This window comes from Trachurus japonicus, chromosome 24, assembly GCF_045865225.1.
Source record: "Trachurus japonicus isolate A0001 chromosome 24, Traja_1.0".
NCBI classification, from domain to species: Eukaryota; Metazoa; Chordata; class Actinopteri; order Carangiformes; family Carangidae; genus Trachurus; species Trachurus japonicus.
The window spans coordinates 20,990,259-21,007,675 of NC_140930.1; the positions used below are offsets into that span (position 1 = coordinate 20,990,259).

The window sequence follows — 17,417 nt, forward strand, 5'->3', positions numbered from 1 at the left end:
CCGTCAGGGAACAATAGACCACAACAGTCTGGCCTTTTGGTCTCATCAGAGACCAGATGGGCTGCTGCACTTTGGACCATGTGTAAGGCTTTTACTGTGTGTGAAGGGAGGCCCGTCAGAAGTGTTGCACTTTAAGGTGAGAGATAATAATAGCCCGGAAGACCTGAGTCAGGTAAGACCTGATTTTCATGATGAAAACATCACGAGTAACATGACAGAGAGACAAATGTTGGTTTTCTCCCTATCTTGGTTCTAATATTTCAGAAAAATAGAAAATAATTTCAGAAAAAGAGGTGGAAAAAGGAAAAGTCTAAAGGGGTGCAGAATAAAAGTATTAATTTCTACAGAATATTTTTTATAGTACACAAATAATTGTTTTATAAATTTTGACAGGTCCAAAATATATAAATATTACATCTGGTTACGTTGGGAGCATCTGCATGAAATGATTCATATGTGTTACCAGTCCACTGTCAACAACGGAGCTGCTGCTCGTTAAATATACGGTTAGCGTTAGCTTATAGCTTTAGCTACTAGCCACTCCCTAGAGGCGTACCTGGCAACCAGTACAATTGAAGGTTGGAGCGAGAGCGGGTGAGTGTGAGTGCAACACTTAGCCTACTGGCTGGGAGGAATTAAACTTGGAGCAACACTTTTTCTTAAATCCTCACGCTCTAATTAGTCTCTGCAGACGGAAAATATTTCATAGTAACAGCGCTCAGTTCTACTGTATGCTCTACATCTAGTACATTATCATCGGTTAAAGAAGCATTACTGTACCAACAGGCAGCTTGTGTTTTGGTCTCTCCATCTGATCTCAAAGGGGCGTCGGCCTCACATGAATGGAGGGGGAGGGCCGGCTCTCAGAGGACCCTCTTTACTCAGTGTAAATAATAGTGGAATGTGAACTCAAATACATCACTCCACATTAAGAGGGCACACACAGCTTCTGCAACACATTAAGCAAACAACACCGAGCGACCGGTGAGAATTTCACTACTCATGAATTCACCGTCTGTCCGGTAAATAATGGAACCGGACACGCTTCCTTGTAATGTACTTTACTAAGTGGCGCGTAGCCGGCTGTCATACGCGGTGTACTGATCCGTCAGTTTCACCCAGATTAAATGTGAGCAGAGTCCTGCAAACTAAGAATAAACAAGTGGGCAGGGTTTGAAGGGCCTTGGAGCGGCCCAGCAGTTATGAAGACAAATATTTCCCCTCTGGATCAGTAAGGCGGGGAAAGGTGTGTTTGGAGAGGAGACAGAGGGGCGCTTTGTCCCCTTTCCCTGACAGGTCAGCTCTCCCCAATCTCACCCCCCCCCCCCCCCCCCCCCCCCCCCCCCCCACCACCACCACCACCCTCCACCATTCCTCTCTCCCTTTCCCTCTATCCCACCTTCCTGCTCCCTCGCTCCCCTGCTCTCTCCTGGAGCTCACACAGACCCTCTCACTTGAAAGATGCTATCGCTTCTCTGTCGCTCCCTCCTGCTCATCCTCGCCCAACAGGTAAGAAGAGAATTATTTGCATCTATTCTCACGCTATAGACGGACTGGGCTTTGTGATAAGACAACACTCTGTGGCACTGAACACCTGCCATACGTGCTGTAGCTCGGATGTTTTCAGAAGTAGAGCACCAGCTATTTAAATCTTGAAGGAATTTGCCAATACTAAACTCTTAAAGCTTGTGGAATGTTTTTAAGTGTACTGAGTGGGTTTTAATGTTGCCTTTTTATTTTTACTGCTGGCGAAAGAGGAGTAAAGTCTGAGGTCATTATATCTAAAGCTCTAGTGGACCCGTTTTCACACCATGAAATGAGCTTATTCAGTAAACCTGGCAGACAGGCTTCAGATTTTTGGCTTAACCTTCGGTGACCCTTGGAAGCACTCAGCAGCCGGAGAACTGAAACACGAGTGATCTGCATCTCAACAAAACAGCAACAACTAAAACTATTAGAGACACCGCAGCACTGAAAACTATTGGAATTCATTTTCACTTCATAACAGACTTAATACTGTATCTTTTGATTTATACATGGATGTCACTCGACTCAGCTACAGAACACTACAGTGACTGATTGGGCTTTACATTGTTTTTCCATTTTGACTTTTCAGCAGAGGATGAAAAATATGAGAAATAAAGATGTAAATGTCCACAACTAGATTAACACATGGGTCACATCATTCCTTACACACCTCATAAAAGCACTGAAATAAGTAATGCTAATATTCTAGCTGTGGGTGTGTGATCATTAACGCATTTTTAGGCCCGTTCAAAATTTTTTTGGAGAATGTCTGGAAACTTAACGTACACAGCAAATTCTACAGATTCCATAGACATACACATCACTATATTTGTGTGATCTACTGGAGGAAATAACGCAAAATGTGAAAATGCCTTTTGAAATTACTCACAGTACATGTGCAAATTTGATGTTATGACATCTCGTCACATGAATGCAACTGTTTGTCTTCACTCTCTGGAGATATAATGAGAGATAAATGCTAATATACTGGAAATATTCATTTTATTGTTGCAATACAATGCTCTTTTGAAGAAAAATGCTAAATTGAAATATTAAGTGTATAAAAACAAAGCAAAATGAAGTTGGTTAAACACGGTGAAAATTCAGATTAGCTACTTAAACTCTGTGAGCTGCTAGTCAGTGTGCAGACGTCTGAACTGGGTCTGTCTCCTCTCAGACGGGTTGGAGCCTCCGTCTGACACTTTGCTAAAGGCAGTGCAGCCCTGAGGGCAGCATCCACAGCTGTTGGCAGCTAGTTAGCATGTCTACTACCTCAGATACACTATATAAGATTAAGGTGTAGTTCCAGTGTTTCTGGTTTAACAGCACCATGCTGGGCTGGTGACAGGTGACAGGTGACTGCTGTCATAAGCTGACGACAGTCTGCTCCATCAGAGTGGGTTTCTAGCAACACATGCTGTACTTCTTATCCTAGGAGGCTCACATGTGGGGAAGCTGAATTCTTTGAAAATCTTAATAGTTGATCTCTGTGGGTGCATCACACCAATCTGCCTATTGGTGAGGCCGGTATCAGAGGCCCTGGGCTTTCCAGGTACTCTGTACTGCACCCAAATGTTGACCTGACCAGAGTCTGCTATAGCATAATGTAAAGTAGTCATCCTCACCGTCAACATTTCACAAAGTGTGCATACCTACAGCCTTCGCACTGACCAAGTCCAAACTAGAAGAGTGGTGATAAACCACTATTAATGACAACCATGATAATTAAAGGATGAAAAATGTATAATAATGGCACTTGAATGAATAACATTGTTATGAATAACAAACCAATGATACTATGGCCATGCCAAATACCAGTTCACCTAGTCACCTTGCTCTTTTCTACAGTTATGGTAAAAATAGAGGGAAAATACACAACAAATTAATTTAACTAATGATTACTATTGTTGTGATTTTTTTTAATGCTTTCTCATTATCTATAGGTAACTGATGGTGAGCAACTGTCTCACAGTGAGCTGACCGAGTAAAAACCTAGTGTCCAGACCTCCTGATTTTATCTGTGCCACTGTCACCAAACAGTCATAATCTCCACACAGATGAATTAAAGACAAAGACTGAGCTACGACCATGGCTCTTTATCTTGAAACACAGGAGACAGATAAGATTTCTTTTTAAATTATTTCAGGCTTTTGCCTTCATTTGTGAGACAAGACTGGATTTAGGGCAGCCAGGACAAAAACTAAACCCTAAGCGAACCAGGTGAACTATCAGGGACCACAGTTCCTTTTTTGCCTCTCAGTGTGTCTTATGTTTAGTTGTTCCTCCGTTTCCTTAAATAATGTTGCTACATGTAATGACAGTAGTTAACCCAGAGTCTCACCTCCATTTTTTTGGGGGGGGGGGGTGCTCCTCTCTTTGTCCTTCCTGCAGTTCCTCAGCAGCTCAGAAACCAGAGTGACTTGGTAGACCAGGACTCACACACTGAGAAATGGTAGAAAAAGTACCATCAGTCAGTCAGTCAGTGAGGGATGTCGGTGATTATCGGGCTGGGAACGTGATGTTGTTGTCCACCCAATAAGTGTGGTATCCTCAATGTTAGAACACTTACAACACACCACCATTTGAAATTCTGCTCATTTTCACCTTGCCAAACATTTGAAACAGAACTTTATTTGTAAATAGCATCAACACAAGCGAAAATTAATTGCAAATGTGTTAACTTTGAACCAATCAGTGTGTCTGTTCCTTTCCTCCCCCAGTGCCTGAGCAGGGCTCAGAACAATGGGCAGCAGCGGGCCCCTCGGGGGGGGCAGTCTGTGGCTGAGAGGCGACAGTTCTGCCAGTGGCCCTGTAAGTGTCCGCAGAGAGCTCACTGCGCCCCAGGCGTCAGTGCCGTCCTGGACGGCTGCGGCTGCTGCAAGAGCTGCGCCAGGCAGATGGGAGAGCCGTGCAACGAGAGGGACGTGTGCGACCCGCACAAGGGCATGTACTGTGACTTCTCAGCAGACCAGCCCAGATATGAGGTCGGAGTGTGTGCATGTGGGTGACTCACATCTTTTCCACTATTACTCAGTGTGTCAAAGTAACAGGGGTGCTACACAGTTTCTGTTTTAAACTTAATCTCTAAATTCAGTTTGGTCAGAAGGTTTACACTGAGCCTAATATACTGATTAAAGTCACAGTACAACAGAGGCACAGTTTAAACCCTAACCTGGAATAACTGGACCTTGAAAATGATGTTGTCTGGTTTACTTTCTGGCTGCGTAACCCCTCTATCTTTACGTACGTGTATGGACATTTGTTTTTCCATGCAAGACATACAGTATTCATCACTTTTGTGCAGCCCTCCAAAGCTGTTGTGATTTATTGCCTGTAAACAGTAAAACATCTTCATTAACAGTCACTGGTGACACTGGTGTTCAGACTGAAAGCAGCACTGTACTGAAAGTCTGTCTCTGTGGATGTGAATCTCAAAAATGTCACATTATAATGCCATTTACTTGATAAATAAACCTACATCTAAACTAATTTGGAACATGTTGAGGTCAAATGAGGATCAACTGTTGCAGTGCTAGTGATAAAACACCAGTTTATGACTAATCAAGATTGGACCCATTTTGTAACATGTTTTAAAGTTTGAGGCAACATGAACATTCATCTTGAGATTCACATGGCATCACCAGAGCAGCAGATCCCTGAGATGTCTCCTTTATTCTTTCAGACATGATGGCAGTGGGCTGCGATCTGAATGGGGCCCACTATGAGAACGGAGAGGCGTTCCAGCCCAGCCCCCTCTATAAGTGTACGTGTATTGCCGGAGCCATTGGCTGCACCCCTGCTTTCATCCAGAAGCCTGCGGCTCTCTCAAGCACTTCCCCACAGATGGGCAACATGCCAGCTGGCCTCCGCAGCGCTCAGAGCCCCAAGAAACACCAGCAGGACACTACCTACATGTCAGGTGTGTGTTTATACAGTAAACCTGTGGAGGTTGGATGAGAAGGGGAGGCAGTGTGACGAGAGATGGAGGGGTGAGCTGGGACTGTGGTTACACTTCCTTACAGAAAGATTGATGGTTCCTGGTCTACACAGGAGAGGGGACAACTTGCTTTTTGTTAAAAGCATGAAATGCTTCATTTTGGTGTTTGCTGTGCGTGGAACTCTTTGGAAACACTCATTTAATGTGTCACTGTAGAAAAACATAGCTCAACATTTGATTAAGGATTTGAGAGCACAAGGAATCTGAAACCTTAGATGATTTTTTTTGATTAATTGATAGGATAGTTGAGAGAGACAGGACAGGAAATGGGGAGGCAGAGAGAGGGGGAATGACATGCAGCAAAGGGCCACCAGATTCGGGAGACGGCGCCTCACCTTGGATGATATTTAAAAAGCTATTTCACTGATTTAGCAATGATCTGGGTCCAGTGATGTACTGTATGTAGTGTCACTGGAAACATTTAGAGCTAAATCATTTAAAGTTTTTTTCAATCTTATATTCACCAGTAGCAGGAAATGAATCCCCTCAGTGAATCATTTGGTGTTCGGTTGATTCTGATCTATGTTTTGGAGGAGTGGTGGAAGACTGGCTCGTTCTTGTGTAGGGTGTTGTTGACACAATGCCCTTTAACTGTAATAATGAAAGCTTACAGGGATCCTCCTTTAGCCTGGAAGAAGAACTGTCTGATCCAGACCACACCCTGGAGTCCCTGCTCCAAGACCTGCGGCCTGGGGATCTCAGTACGCGTCAACAATGACAACAGCAAATGTGAGATGAGGAAGGACCGTCGCCTGTGCCTGCTGCGACCATGTGATAAGAGCGTGCTCAGGAGTATTAAGGTGATAAGTTAAAGTCAATTTTATGAATTGACATTACATATCTAAAAGTCAAAGTAAAAAGAAGCCCCTATTATTTCACACTGGATAAACTTGATGAAATATTATTTGAACATGGAAAGGACGATAAAGGAGGAGAACAAGACAGAGAAAATCTTCTTGCAGGTATGGAGTTTAATCTATGACTCCCTGTAAATGAGAGCTGCAGAGACCTACAACATAAATACACATTCAAAGGAACTCTGTATTGTGTACTCTTTTTGTGTGTGAGCGTGTGTAGGTGTGGGTGTGCGTATGAGTATGAGTGTGTTTTCTTTTTCTGTTGTTTTTTTTTCCTTTCTTTTTTTGTTTTCTCTTTTAATAATTTTCTAATCGATATACATGTATATATTATATTTTATTTTATTTTTTTGTGTTGTGGTTGTTGGTGTTTTTATTATAATAATATATTATTTAGTTATTTACTTATTTTATTTTTTCGTTCCATTACTCTCTTGATACTTGTGTTATGTCATTATTACTGTTATTATTGATTTGATGATTAGTAACATCATTTATTATTCTTGTATTAATCAGTATATGCACATATGAGAGGGTATGTTTTTGTGTATGTGTATGTATGATATGGATAAATTAAAACATAAAAAAACATTTCAAAAAGTTCTAACTGCCATTTTTGTTTTTGTTTTTTACCTCCAGGTGCTTAAGGGAAAGACGTGCCGGCCTAAGTTCCAGGCAAAGAAAGCAGAGAAGCTGACGCTGTCCGGCTGCACCAGCACCAAAAAGTTCAAGCCCACGTACTGCGGTGTCTGCACAGACAAGCGCTGCTGCGTCCCCAACAAGTCCAGCATGATCAAGGTCAACTTCACTTGCAAAGGAGGCTCCAACACGCAGTGGAAGATGCAGTGGATAACGTCGTGTGTGTGCCAGAGGAAATGCACCAAACCAGGCGACATGTTCTCTGACCTGCGGTTACTTTAACGGAGCCGAAGCCTGAGGAGCCGAGAGACACGGACACAGGGTGGGACCCTGCTGTGGTGGACTGAGGACTTTGGTCAAGTTCTCCTCAGCAGTGGTGATGTGCCCCAAGGAAGCTGAAGACACAACCGCAAACTGAAACTACAAAACCTCATTTCATAAGGAAGAATGGCTGGGATCATGGATGAAGGAAAAGACTGTTAGCTGCAATAGAACCTGTTACGAACCCTGTCTTCAGGACAAGTATGTGCAATAACATGGACTGTGGCCAGTGTAGTATCTGTAATAGCAGATTTGACTGTACCTCATAATATTATGGTCAGGGAGCCGAAAATGGCAAAAGAGATCGAGTTAGACTCTTTGAATCTTTCAACATGCTGTTGTTGTTTACTTTTTCAGACAGGGAACATTTTAATCAGGTTTAGAACATATAAATATATATACAACAAATCTGGTTGTGTGAAGTTGTTTTTGAAAAGAGGCAGACAAGACAAAAAAAACAAAAACAATAAGTTATACAGATTTACAACAGAGTGGACCTTCATCTGCAGATGCTGAGCCTGGGTGCGTCACGTGTGAGTCTGGCCTTGGTGGCGTCCAGTTGATGATATTCATCAATCAGTGAGCTGAGGGAGGCGACGGCCTCCGAGAAGCAGCTCTGCTCCATCCCCTCCACATGCAGGAAGTGGTGTAGGTGAGCCTTCACCAAAAAACAATGAAGAATTTATAATTACAGTTGGAAATCAGATGGCAGCATCTTAAAGCTTTTAAGATGTGATTATGTCTATTGTAGTGGCAGTAGCTACAGTGGGAATATATATCCTACTTTCTTTTCTTTTTTTCGATTATGTGTTTTTACACTATAATTTACTCCCTATTTCTGACATTAGCAAAACTAAAGAAAAAAAACTGCTTCAATCACAAATCTATTATCTGGTTCCAGCAACTTAAATGTAAAGATGTCAGATCTGATGGTTATAAATAATAATTGCCATTTGCAACCATATGGAAAATATTCATCATGAAGTTATAAGACAGCTGCAGTACGTCTTCAGTCTGATAACATGTCTCACAGAGACAGGGCTCAAGACTGAGACAGAAAACGGTCACATATATTCAGAGTGAAGTTTAAGTTACACATGTTCACTATTCTTTAGGCGGTTGTGGGTTAGGGGCTGACCAGCTGTGCTGCATATGGCCTAAAAACATGGAGTTGCACCTTCTTCCTGTAAAGCTTGGTGAAACGCTCTCTCAGCTCCATGAATGTGGGCTTCACACAGGTGTTGTTGGCCAGGGCCAGCAAGGAGTGGGAGTGACCCACCGGAGGCACTGAACACAGGCCCGTCTTCCAGCCCTCCTGGTTCCACGAGACGAAGGGCAGAGACGGCCTCAGTCTGGAACCGGAGACACGGGAAGTACAGAGGGTGAAGAAGCTCAGACACGTTTCAGTGATGGGCAAATGTAATGGAGTTATGGTTAAATCAGCTTAACTGCAACTATTGGTTGTTTCATCATTGGTTCATCTGTTGATTATGTCTTAAATCAAATAATGAATAACTAAGTAAATGGAATATAAATAAATAGTGAAAAAGGGCAATCACAGATTAACAAATTGAGCTCTAAGTGAGTTCTTCTCTTGTGTCCAACTGACTCTGCAAACTTGAGTTTCTAGTGACAAGACAGAGAAGCAGACAATCAAACTTGGTACCACTGCTGATGTTTGGCAGTTTCGTGTGTCAGCAAGCTCTCCAGCACACAGAATTAACACCATACACGGTTGGGTTATTTTCTGTTTTGTGAAAAAGGAGCAACACGACCAAGGGCATAAGATGTTCAAAACACATGTCCAGTGATTGAAAGTGTTGTTGTGATTGTGATTTCCCTCCCTTCCTCCCTCCCTCCTCTTCTAAACCATGGTCACGCATAAATATGTGCTCTCATACCAGCTTCTGTTTCAGTTTCTCTTGACAACATGCCACAGGAAAACAAGGTCTGCAGGAGGAGCTGAGGAGCGATGGCTGCTGAATGAACTAGTCATGAATCACTGCTGCCACAGCTGAATGGGGGTACTATCTGAGAGACTGTGGGGTGAAGGTCACATCAGTGTGGGTGCCCTACTGGTTTTCGTTGTCTCTTTCAGTAAGGAGGAGGCCGAGTGGAGGACGGTGCTCTGACCTTTCGATGTTCCTGCGCAGGTCAGACACTTGAACGTTGCCCCTGACCATGAGGGCACAGGCCAGGTAGAGGCTGCGCTTCGGGTCGGCTCGGATCAGCTGGTGGTCTTTACTGAAGGCGTCACTGAACATCTGATCCAGTCTAGAAGGTACAGTGAGAAGAGGAGTTAAAAATATTATATACAGTGTTAAAGAACTCTTTTCAGCTATTACATTTAAACAGACAGATGATCACCTCCTGGGCACAATGTCTCTATTGCCTGGCTGCAATAAGTGAAATGGTTTGCAGAGATTTGAGGTACTCTTTGGTTCGACTGGCAGCCAAGTGGTGCAATGTTTGAGAAAGCAACATTTTAACCTTATACTGTATTTATTCAGGGTGGTTCTGCTGAGAAGGCAAGATATTTTTAAGCAACACCCTGCTCTGCATTCATACAGTCACATACATTCAGCTCTTGGGGGTTGCCGAGCACAGCCACCGCTCTTTTTGACCAATGAGGTGCCGGACTGGGGCAGAATTAGGTCTCCATGGCCCACACAAGGCCACTTTCATGGCAGTTGTTGTTGTGGAGGAGGAGGAGGAGGAGGAGGAGGAGGAGGCTGGTGGTTGGGGGGCTGGGTCAGATGGTGTTTTTCCTGTCGCAGGCCTGCAGCACTAAACTTGAAGCTGCCACTGCCTCAGTTGAGAAAGTGAAAGCTGGGCTTTGTGGTGTGTTGTGAGTTTTATGCCTCCTGATTAAAAATGTTTTATGCCTCCTGATTAAAAATGTTTTGATGAAAATATAAAATAACATCCTTGTTAGAGATGCACCGATCAATCGGCCGCCGATTAAAAAAGCCGGTTTTATATCCAATCGGCCCCAATCGGTGACCAGCCGGTCACTGTCGTAATTTCCGGTTTTCGGCCGATCAAACTGACCTGCATGTGCGGTGCGTATAGCTCAACTTGCCCAGAGCAAAACAGCAGCAAAGCTAAAAACTAGCAGGAAACTCAGGAAGAAAACATGTGGCTGATTTGGACTTATGTCACTGTGTGCCAGGACAACCCAAAACACGCTCTTTGTGATGCTTGCAAGTCAAAAGTAAGCCGTGGAGGATCAGTGTTTCCTCCAGGATTTTTTAAAAGAGTCTTTGTTCCACGTGACCAGTTCTCAGGGTTCCTACACATTTGAAATTTAAAAATTCCATACTTTTTCCAGACCCTAATTTCCAGACTTCTCAGTAAAAATATTCAAATAATTTGTGACATTTGAGGAAATAACATTTAAATAAATCATGCAATTAATCATTTGTTTTCATTATTCTGAATTTGTATGCCATTATGTCACCAAATAATTTCCAGGAGATTGTATGTACAATAGGGTATACAATATAATTAACCCAAATAACGTCAGAAAAGACCAAACCCAGATAAGAAATATATTTCCATACAATAGTTTCCATTTTACATACTTTTCCAGACCTGGAAATGTATAAAATCAAATTCTATACATTGCCATACTTTCCATACTTGTGTAGGAACCCTGAGTTCTGTTTCCTTACGTTTCAAAACGACAGTTCAAATAACAGTGAACTTTTCAGTAAGCTCATCACTGCAGGGCTTCTGTCATCACTACACTCAAGTGTGAACGGACGGTGGAGTTCATGTGAGCTTGAGCTAATACCCGGAGCTTTGCGGGGGTCGAAACAAACTGTGAGGTAAAAAATAGCAGTAGCTTTGACGGCCATGCAGCAGACCTTCTGGTGTGGAGGCTGACATCTGTCAGCGTGTAGAGAGGAGTGAGGCTGGGCACCAGGTAGTGCAGACGGGGGAACGGCACCAGGTTCATGGCAATCTCATTCAGATCCATGTTGAGAGAGCCCTCAAAACGCGCCGAGCTGTGACAGAGGAGAAGAACGCAGAAAACTAAAGGTGACACCTCAGCAACTCTGACAATCTAATTGATAAGGCTTGTGTACAAACAATAAATGTATTAGTAAAGTAATATACAAACTTTCTGTTTACATTCACTGTTTCTCACCAAAATACATGATATGTATCCTTGTAAAACACATTAAACACTTGTAGAGTGACAGAGCTTGTATTTGTCGACTCCACAGTGACATTGTGGGAACCAACTCTACAAAGTGTCTTTCCAACAATTAACAGGATTCCCAGACAAAGAAACTACAGTAGAATCACCTCCTCTTGGTTTCCTGCCTTCAACACTCAGACAAGTTTGAGGTTAAATAAAAAAAAAAAAATATCAGACATTAAAAACCTGAAACATCACCAATAGATACTAATAGATAAATAAATGCTTTAGAGTTCTCACTGAATGTTGTGTTGCTGCCACCAGATCTTTACCAAACTGAATCTAATGGGAGATTTTGAATTCAGCTGTGAGATTATCTCCACCTTCATCATACTGTAAAACGCTACACACTGTCATAAATATTTCCTTCATTAACAGACATCACAGACTTTGACAAGCAGCAATGAAGTTGCCCTGTAGGCCGGTGGATGTCAGCTTTCTAAGACGCTTGATGTTGACTTTTTTCTTCATTTGTCATCGACCTGATTTAACTAGAGATGGGGAGATTTTAACTTCACCACTGCCTCTATTTACACCATTTACTCGTGTATTTTAACTGCAGGTTTGATTCTTTTGGTTTAATTGTGATTTCGCAAGAGAAAAAAAGAATAGAAATAGCTTATTTTGTCATAAAGACAGCTTGAACATAACATATAAGCAGTATGTAAACATTATGATATGAAAACACACACAGTGATACTATACCTGGTAATGTTGAGCAACAGGTTAGCCACAATGTTATTCATGGCATCGAAGGGCTTCTCGGCTCCACAGACGCCGCCCTGTCCAGAGATGACAGTGCTGTCTCTCCTGATCACCTGCCCCGGCTTTCCTCCATGAGACATATGTTGAATCTTGCTCACAATGTCGAGCAGTGACTGCAGGAGGAGACATGAGGGGGTGCAAAGAGTTATTGATGGTTTACATGTGTGCGCACATCGGACACAGGGTGGGAGCTTGAATCACAAATAACACACAGACCTGGTTTTCCACAGGTAAGACGCAGTCAGCGTGCTCAGTCAGCTCTCTCATGGCCAGGACGCTGTTGTAAGGAGAGGTGATGACATCGTCCTCGGCCGACGGATAGATGGAGGTGACGATTCGACACACCTCGGGGAACTCCTCCTCCAGCAGGCTCAGCACTCTGGTCCCCAGCCCCGAACCAGTACCTCAAATTCATTCAGAACATTTACCACTAAAGGAAGAAGCTTTCAGCAGTGACCTGATTTATTTCACATGGAATCCCGTTCCCACAACCACGGTCACGGATTAGAGAAACCTGATTCTCATGCTATGTGTACAGGTAACCCGAGAGCTTTTTATGTGTGCATGTACATGGGAAAGATGGGAAATTATAGCTGTGACAACAGTGAAGGGAGGAAAAGTTCAACTTTAAGCAGTGACACACTGCATTGGATCTTTCTTTTTTTTAAAACATATTTTAACTTTAAATCAGACCAAAGCAACAAGAAACTAATGGGCCACAATAAATGTGGACATTTTGGTTTCCCCATTCCAGCTATGGAATAATTTAATGTAGAAGAAGAACCAGTGTCTTACATCACTAATACTATATACAGAAACTAGATTTAGAGGTTCAGTGTGCAAACTCCTCTGAAGCATTAGCATCCAAATTAGTGTAAAATGAATGAATAGAGGTTAGACTCCAGTGAGGGAACTTTCATGCAAACATTTTGGTCCAACAGTGTTGTGCCTTACCTCCTCCCATAGAGTGAATGAGAAAAAAGCACTGCAGACAGTCACAGTGCTCTGCTGCCCTCCTAAGTTTCTCCACTATCTGCTCCCGGTAGACTGAGCCGTACGTCATGTGTCCCACCGCCCTGTTGAAGAGACAGTGTCAAAGCACGTTGCTGCAATGCTCATGTATTAAACAACACAATATTATTCTGTGTCATGGGTTAGAGCCAGAACAGGGCTTAAGATAAAGGTATGTTACTGTTCATATATAATAAAAATTATTACATATAAATTTAGTTATTCAAGTGGTGGGTCAAATGCAACCTGAATGTAGAGAATCCTCATAAATAAACACTCAACATGTGAGAAAGAATTTCAACATGAAGACTAAAGAGACTCAGGTTTAAAAGTTGTTAAGAGTTTAAAGTTGCAAATATTGTTCATGAAAAATGGAGACTAAACATTTTTTAATTTGAGTTGATGTGTGGTTTGCTTGTGTGTGCACATGCTCAGCTTTATCTTAACTGGTGATCGAAAGACTTGCACTTGCAAACAAAGCTGGTGGCAGCACAGACAGAGTAATGTATGACTTTCAATGTTTAATGAAATGTTTAATAAACTTCAGAATAAAAGGATGGAGGGAATATCTGTTCAAGCTCTTTCAAGAACAATATATGAGCCTGAGAAAAGTAAAATTGGATAAAGACAGCCAATTGCTGAGGATGCTTTACCACAACCACTGCGCCTTTGTTTTTCTGTTTTATCCTTGTAATTTTGAAAATCTTAACATGTGGTGGCCGTCAGAAGGAGCAAACATGTCCCTTTCCCTGACCACCACATCATAGCAATCCTGTGTGATGCAACTGCACGTATAAATGATTTAAAAAAAACACACATGTTAAAAATGATGGTATGGAGCAGTTGCTCTGGGCCACGTGAGGTTGTGGGGCGACATCCTGCAGCTAGGCCGTCTCTCACCAGTTGTTGCCTGAACCCGACACGTCCGTAAGAAGCTGAGCGCTGTCGAACACTTCGCGTAACGGGCCCTGCAGGATCTGGTTGACCACGCCCTCCTCCATGTCCACCAGCACCGCCTGTGGATTCAAATGAGTTGAAGGCTGGCACATGTACTTCATCACCAAACGCTCAGCACATGCCTGTGACCGCCGTCGACATTCCACTACTCCTCTTTGTAACCTTAACCAATGGATGCCAGAGCATTAATTACACAACCCCAGATCCTGAACTTGACCCTGACTCTAAAATAAGCTGGCAACCATGTCAAAATACATAGTTTGTGTTTTCTGGTTATCAGCAGAACTTACTCTGGCCTTCAGATGTTGGATCCTCCCTCCCACACCACAGGCTCTCCCGTCACCTTTCCTGGAAAAGCACAACCGATATTAAAGGTACACTTTTGGACAACATATCTCAACCCATGCAGCATTTATTGGATAAGAAAAACTGTTGTGATTACCTTGAGTCCACATTCCGGAAAAAGCTACTGAGAGCCTCATCATACAATCCTTTCTGTGGAAGAAAAATAGGATGTTAGGAAAGCCCTTAGACATTGTGCTGGGTGACTGTTTTTATAGGATGAGATGGGGCAAAGGGCTTCCCTTTTAGGATAATACAGGTTTGTTACAACATGGGTTTTATATACATAGCTGTGGTCATCCTTCCAACCCATCATATTTTGCGGTCGCAATGTGTTTATGTTCCCACTCAACCATCATTTTGGCATGTACAAATGTATTATTATAAATTTAATAAAAATGACTAGCAACAGGAACGCAGGCAAAAAGCAGAAAAGTAGGACACATGCTGTAGTAAACTAGGCTATTTCGAGGTTTAAACAGATTTTTAAACAAGAAATTGTAAACGAACAATTGTTTAGTCTACAAAATTTCAGAAAACAGTGAAAAACGTATTTTACTGCATAATTACTTGAGACCCACAGTTAGGCTAGAACTTCAAATTGTGTTTTCATTGGAAAACACAAATATATTTAATTCACAATAATACAGAGAATAGGGAAAAACTCTCACATTTGAGAAGCTGGAGCGAACAAAAGTAAATACCTAATCCCCCCAAATCCCCATAAAATAATTTTAAAAAGGTTGATGAGTCATTCAGTCATATTGTTTCAAACTTTTATTTTCACAAGGTGAAAAATCAACAGTGGGTGACATTCCAGTTGATTGTGTGATATAATAAATATTTAAAGGTGTACAGAAATGGCCGTTTGTCCCGTTTGTCGCGCCGAGTTGTCACGAGCTGCAACACGAGTTTACCCGAGTAAGGAAAACGAATTTGATTGGTCGTTATCGAGCGGGCGGGATATTCAAAGTTTGGGGCGAGCCCGAGCTCCGTGTGTGTGTGCGTGTCTCAGACGTTTGAATGACGGATTACGGATCCAATATCAGTGGCTAGTGAATCGTGTACAGGCTGACGTATAATCCGTGCGCCTGCATTATCCAATACGAAAAAAAAAACTACACTAAAATACACACTTTCATCACGGATTTACTCAAAAATAGAATTTTGCACAAAGTTTGGCCTACAACGTCTGATAGATGAGTTATTACACTAATTTTATGACCCAGAGTGGGCTCAAATTCAATTTTCTTTTCTGTACACCTTTAAGATATCAAAATACCATTTTTATGACTCCGGCCATATATTTAAGGTTTGAGTGATCATATACTGTACTGTATGCCTATTGCATGGTTAAAGAAAACCTAAAAGTCTTCAAACTTTTGCTTTTTCATTTTTCTAATGAACTATTACAGTTTATTAATGAGTACCATAATTTAATAATGTATGTACTGTATGTGAGGGGAATACATGAGTGAGGACAGCTGAAGACAGAGGCTAGTGTGTACTGGTAAGCAATAACTGTCAATAATATGTCCTACTACTAGTTGATGCACGAACCAGAAAAGCCCATCAGTGGGTGAAAACATTACTTCTGTGAGATGGTCTGTTATTGTCAAGCTATCACCAGTCTGATCAAATACAACAACATGGGCAGTTGTAACGTTAATGTGTTTAAAAAGGTGTACCGTCCACCTTGTTAAGTAAAGTGCTGTCATTGTATGATGACTGGATGAACACTTACTTTATTAACATGTGCATGTTCTCGCAAAGCCAGATCCCAGAACCTGCAGCCGACCTGGTTGCCACACTGTCCGACTGGAGGACACGAGAGGAAAGTTCAGTTAACGCCCAGAAAGCGAATATTCTGCGAGTTAAATGATCCATGTAGGCTAAACTATATGTCTATGGGCTAAACAATCTCAACAAAGACATGAGCCACAGGTTACAGTTCACTTTCTGGCTGAAGAAGCTACACGACAAACTGTCTAACTAAGCTAACTGTACTCACCCTGGACAACAACTGACTGTGTCATGGCGGCAGCGACACAAAGACGCTTCCGTCGTACCGACCTAAATCATACTTGGTGTTAAAATTTGTCCTCAACTGTCCATTACAGTGGATTTTCGATAAACATTTTGAAAGCTTCTGCAGACCCGCGCTCATGGATGTATTATATTGCCCGCGCTTCAGCTGTGTTTGGTCGAGTGCTGATGACGTTTCCCTTGGAAACGGCGTTAAGTTACGTTATGTAGTCGGTTTCATCCAATCGGTTAATAACAGATTGACAAACATTTTAATGTATAATTTCTCCATCATATCGTTTATTTTCTATTATTTAGATTCATGTATTCAAGTTTACTGCGATTTTTATTTTATTTTATTTTATTATGTCTTTTTACTTTTCAGACAAATAGTCACAGAGTGGGAGGAGATCTTGTAGAAAGGGAGCCATTCACTGACAAAGGAGTCACAGATCTTTATAGACTTTACGATACAGTTTTATAAGGTATGGTCAAAGTTTAACCTATAAGATAACAGCAACTATTGAGCATGTCAATTTTTAAATAAACGATAGGCCTAATTGACACTCACTGATTATCATCTACCCAAGACATGGAATCCTGACTTTGTCATGACAAAACTGGAAAAAGCAAGTTGATATTCTCACTCATCCTCCACTCTTTGGCTCAGAAAATCCACTTCATACGCCATAGAGGGCAGTGTTTCCATATTTGTCTTGAGTGGCAGTAAATTTACAACAGGAATACAATACAATGAACCACTTAACTT

The 17,417-nt window shown here is 42.0% G+C and overlaps 2 protein-coding genes across 3 annotated transcripts; one reads left to right on the top strand and one right to left on the bottom strand.

Moving 5' to 3' along the window:
* Positions 1-1,382: 1,382 nt before the first annotated feature.
* Positions 1,383-7,377, top strand: ccn6 (cellular communication network factor 6). 2 transcript variants are annotated; one of them, XM_085771759.1, is made up of 5 exons: positions 1,383-1,509; positions 4,248-4,527; positions 5,210-5,446; positions 6,131-6,324; positions 7,021-7,377. In XM_085771759.1, the coding sequence occupies exons 1-5, from the start codon at positions 1,462-1,464 to the stop codon at positions 7,300-7,302; spliced, it is 1,041 nt and encodes a 346-aa protein (XP_085627885.1). In that variant the 5' UTR covers positions 1,383-1,461; the 3' UTR covers positions 7,303-7,377. The 2 variants fall into 2 exon arrangements, with proteins under 2 accessions (XP_085627885.1, XP_085627886.1); XM_085771760.1 differs by having other exon boundaries at positions 6,152-6,324.
* A 234-nt stretch (positions 7,378-7,611) lies between these two features.
* tube1 (tubulin, epsilon 1) lies at positions 7,612-16,851 on the bottom strand. Its single transcript, XM_085771758.1, has 12 exons — positions 16,635-16,851; positions 16,368-16,441; positions 14,724-14,776; positions 14,572-14,629; positions 14,225-14,340; positions 13,268-13,389; positions 12,530-12,717; positions 12,254-12,426; positions 11,211-11,351; positions 9,475-9,615; positions 8,519-8,693; positions 7,612-7,999 (listed from the first exon to the last, which is right to left on the bottom strand). The coding sequence occupies exons 1-12, from the start codon at positions 16,657-16,659 to the stop codon at positions 7,841-7,843; spliced, it is 1,425 nt and encodes a 474-aa protein (XP_085627884.1). The 5' UTR covers positions 16,660-16,851; the 3' UTR covers positions 7,612-7,840.
* Between the last annotated feature and the right edge of the window lie 566 nt (positions 16,852-17,417).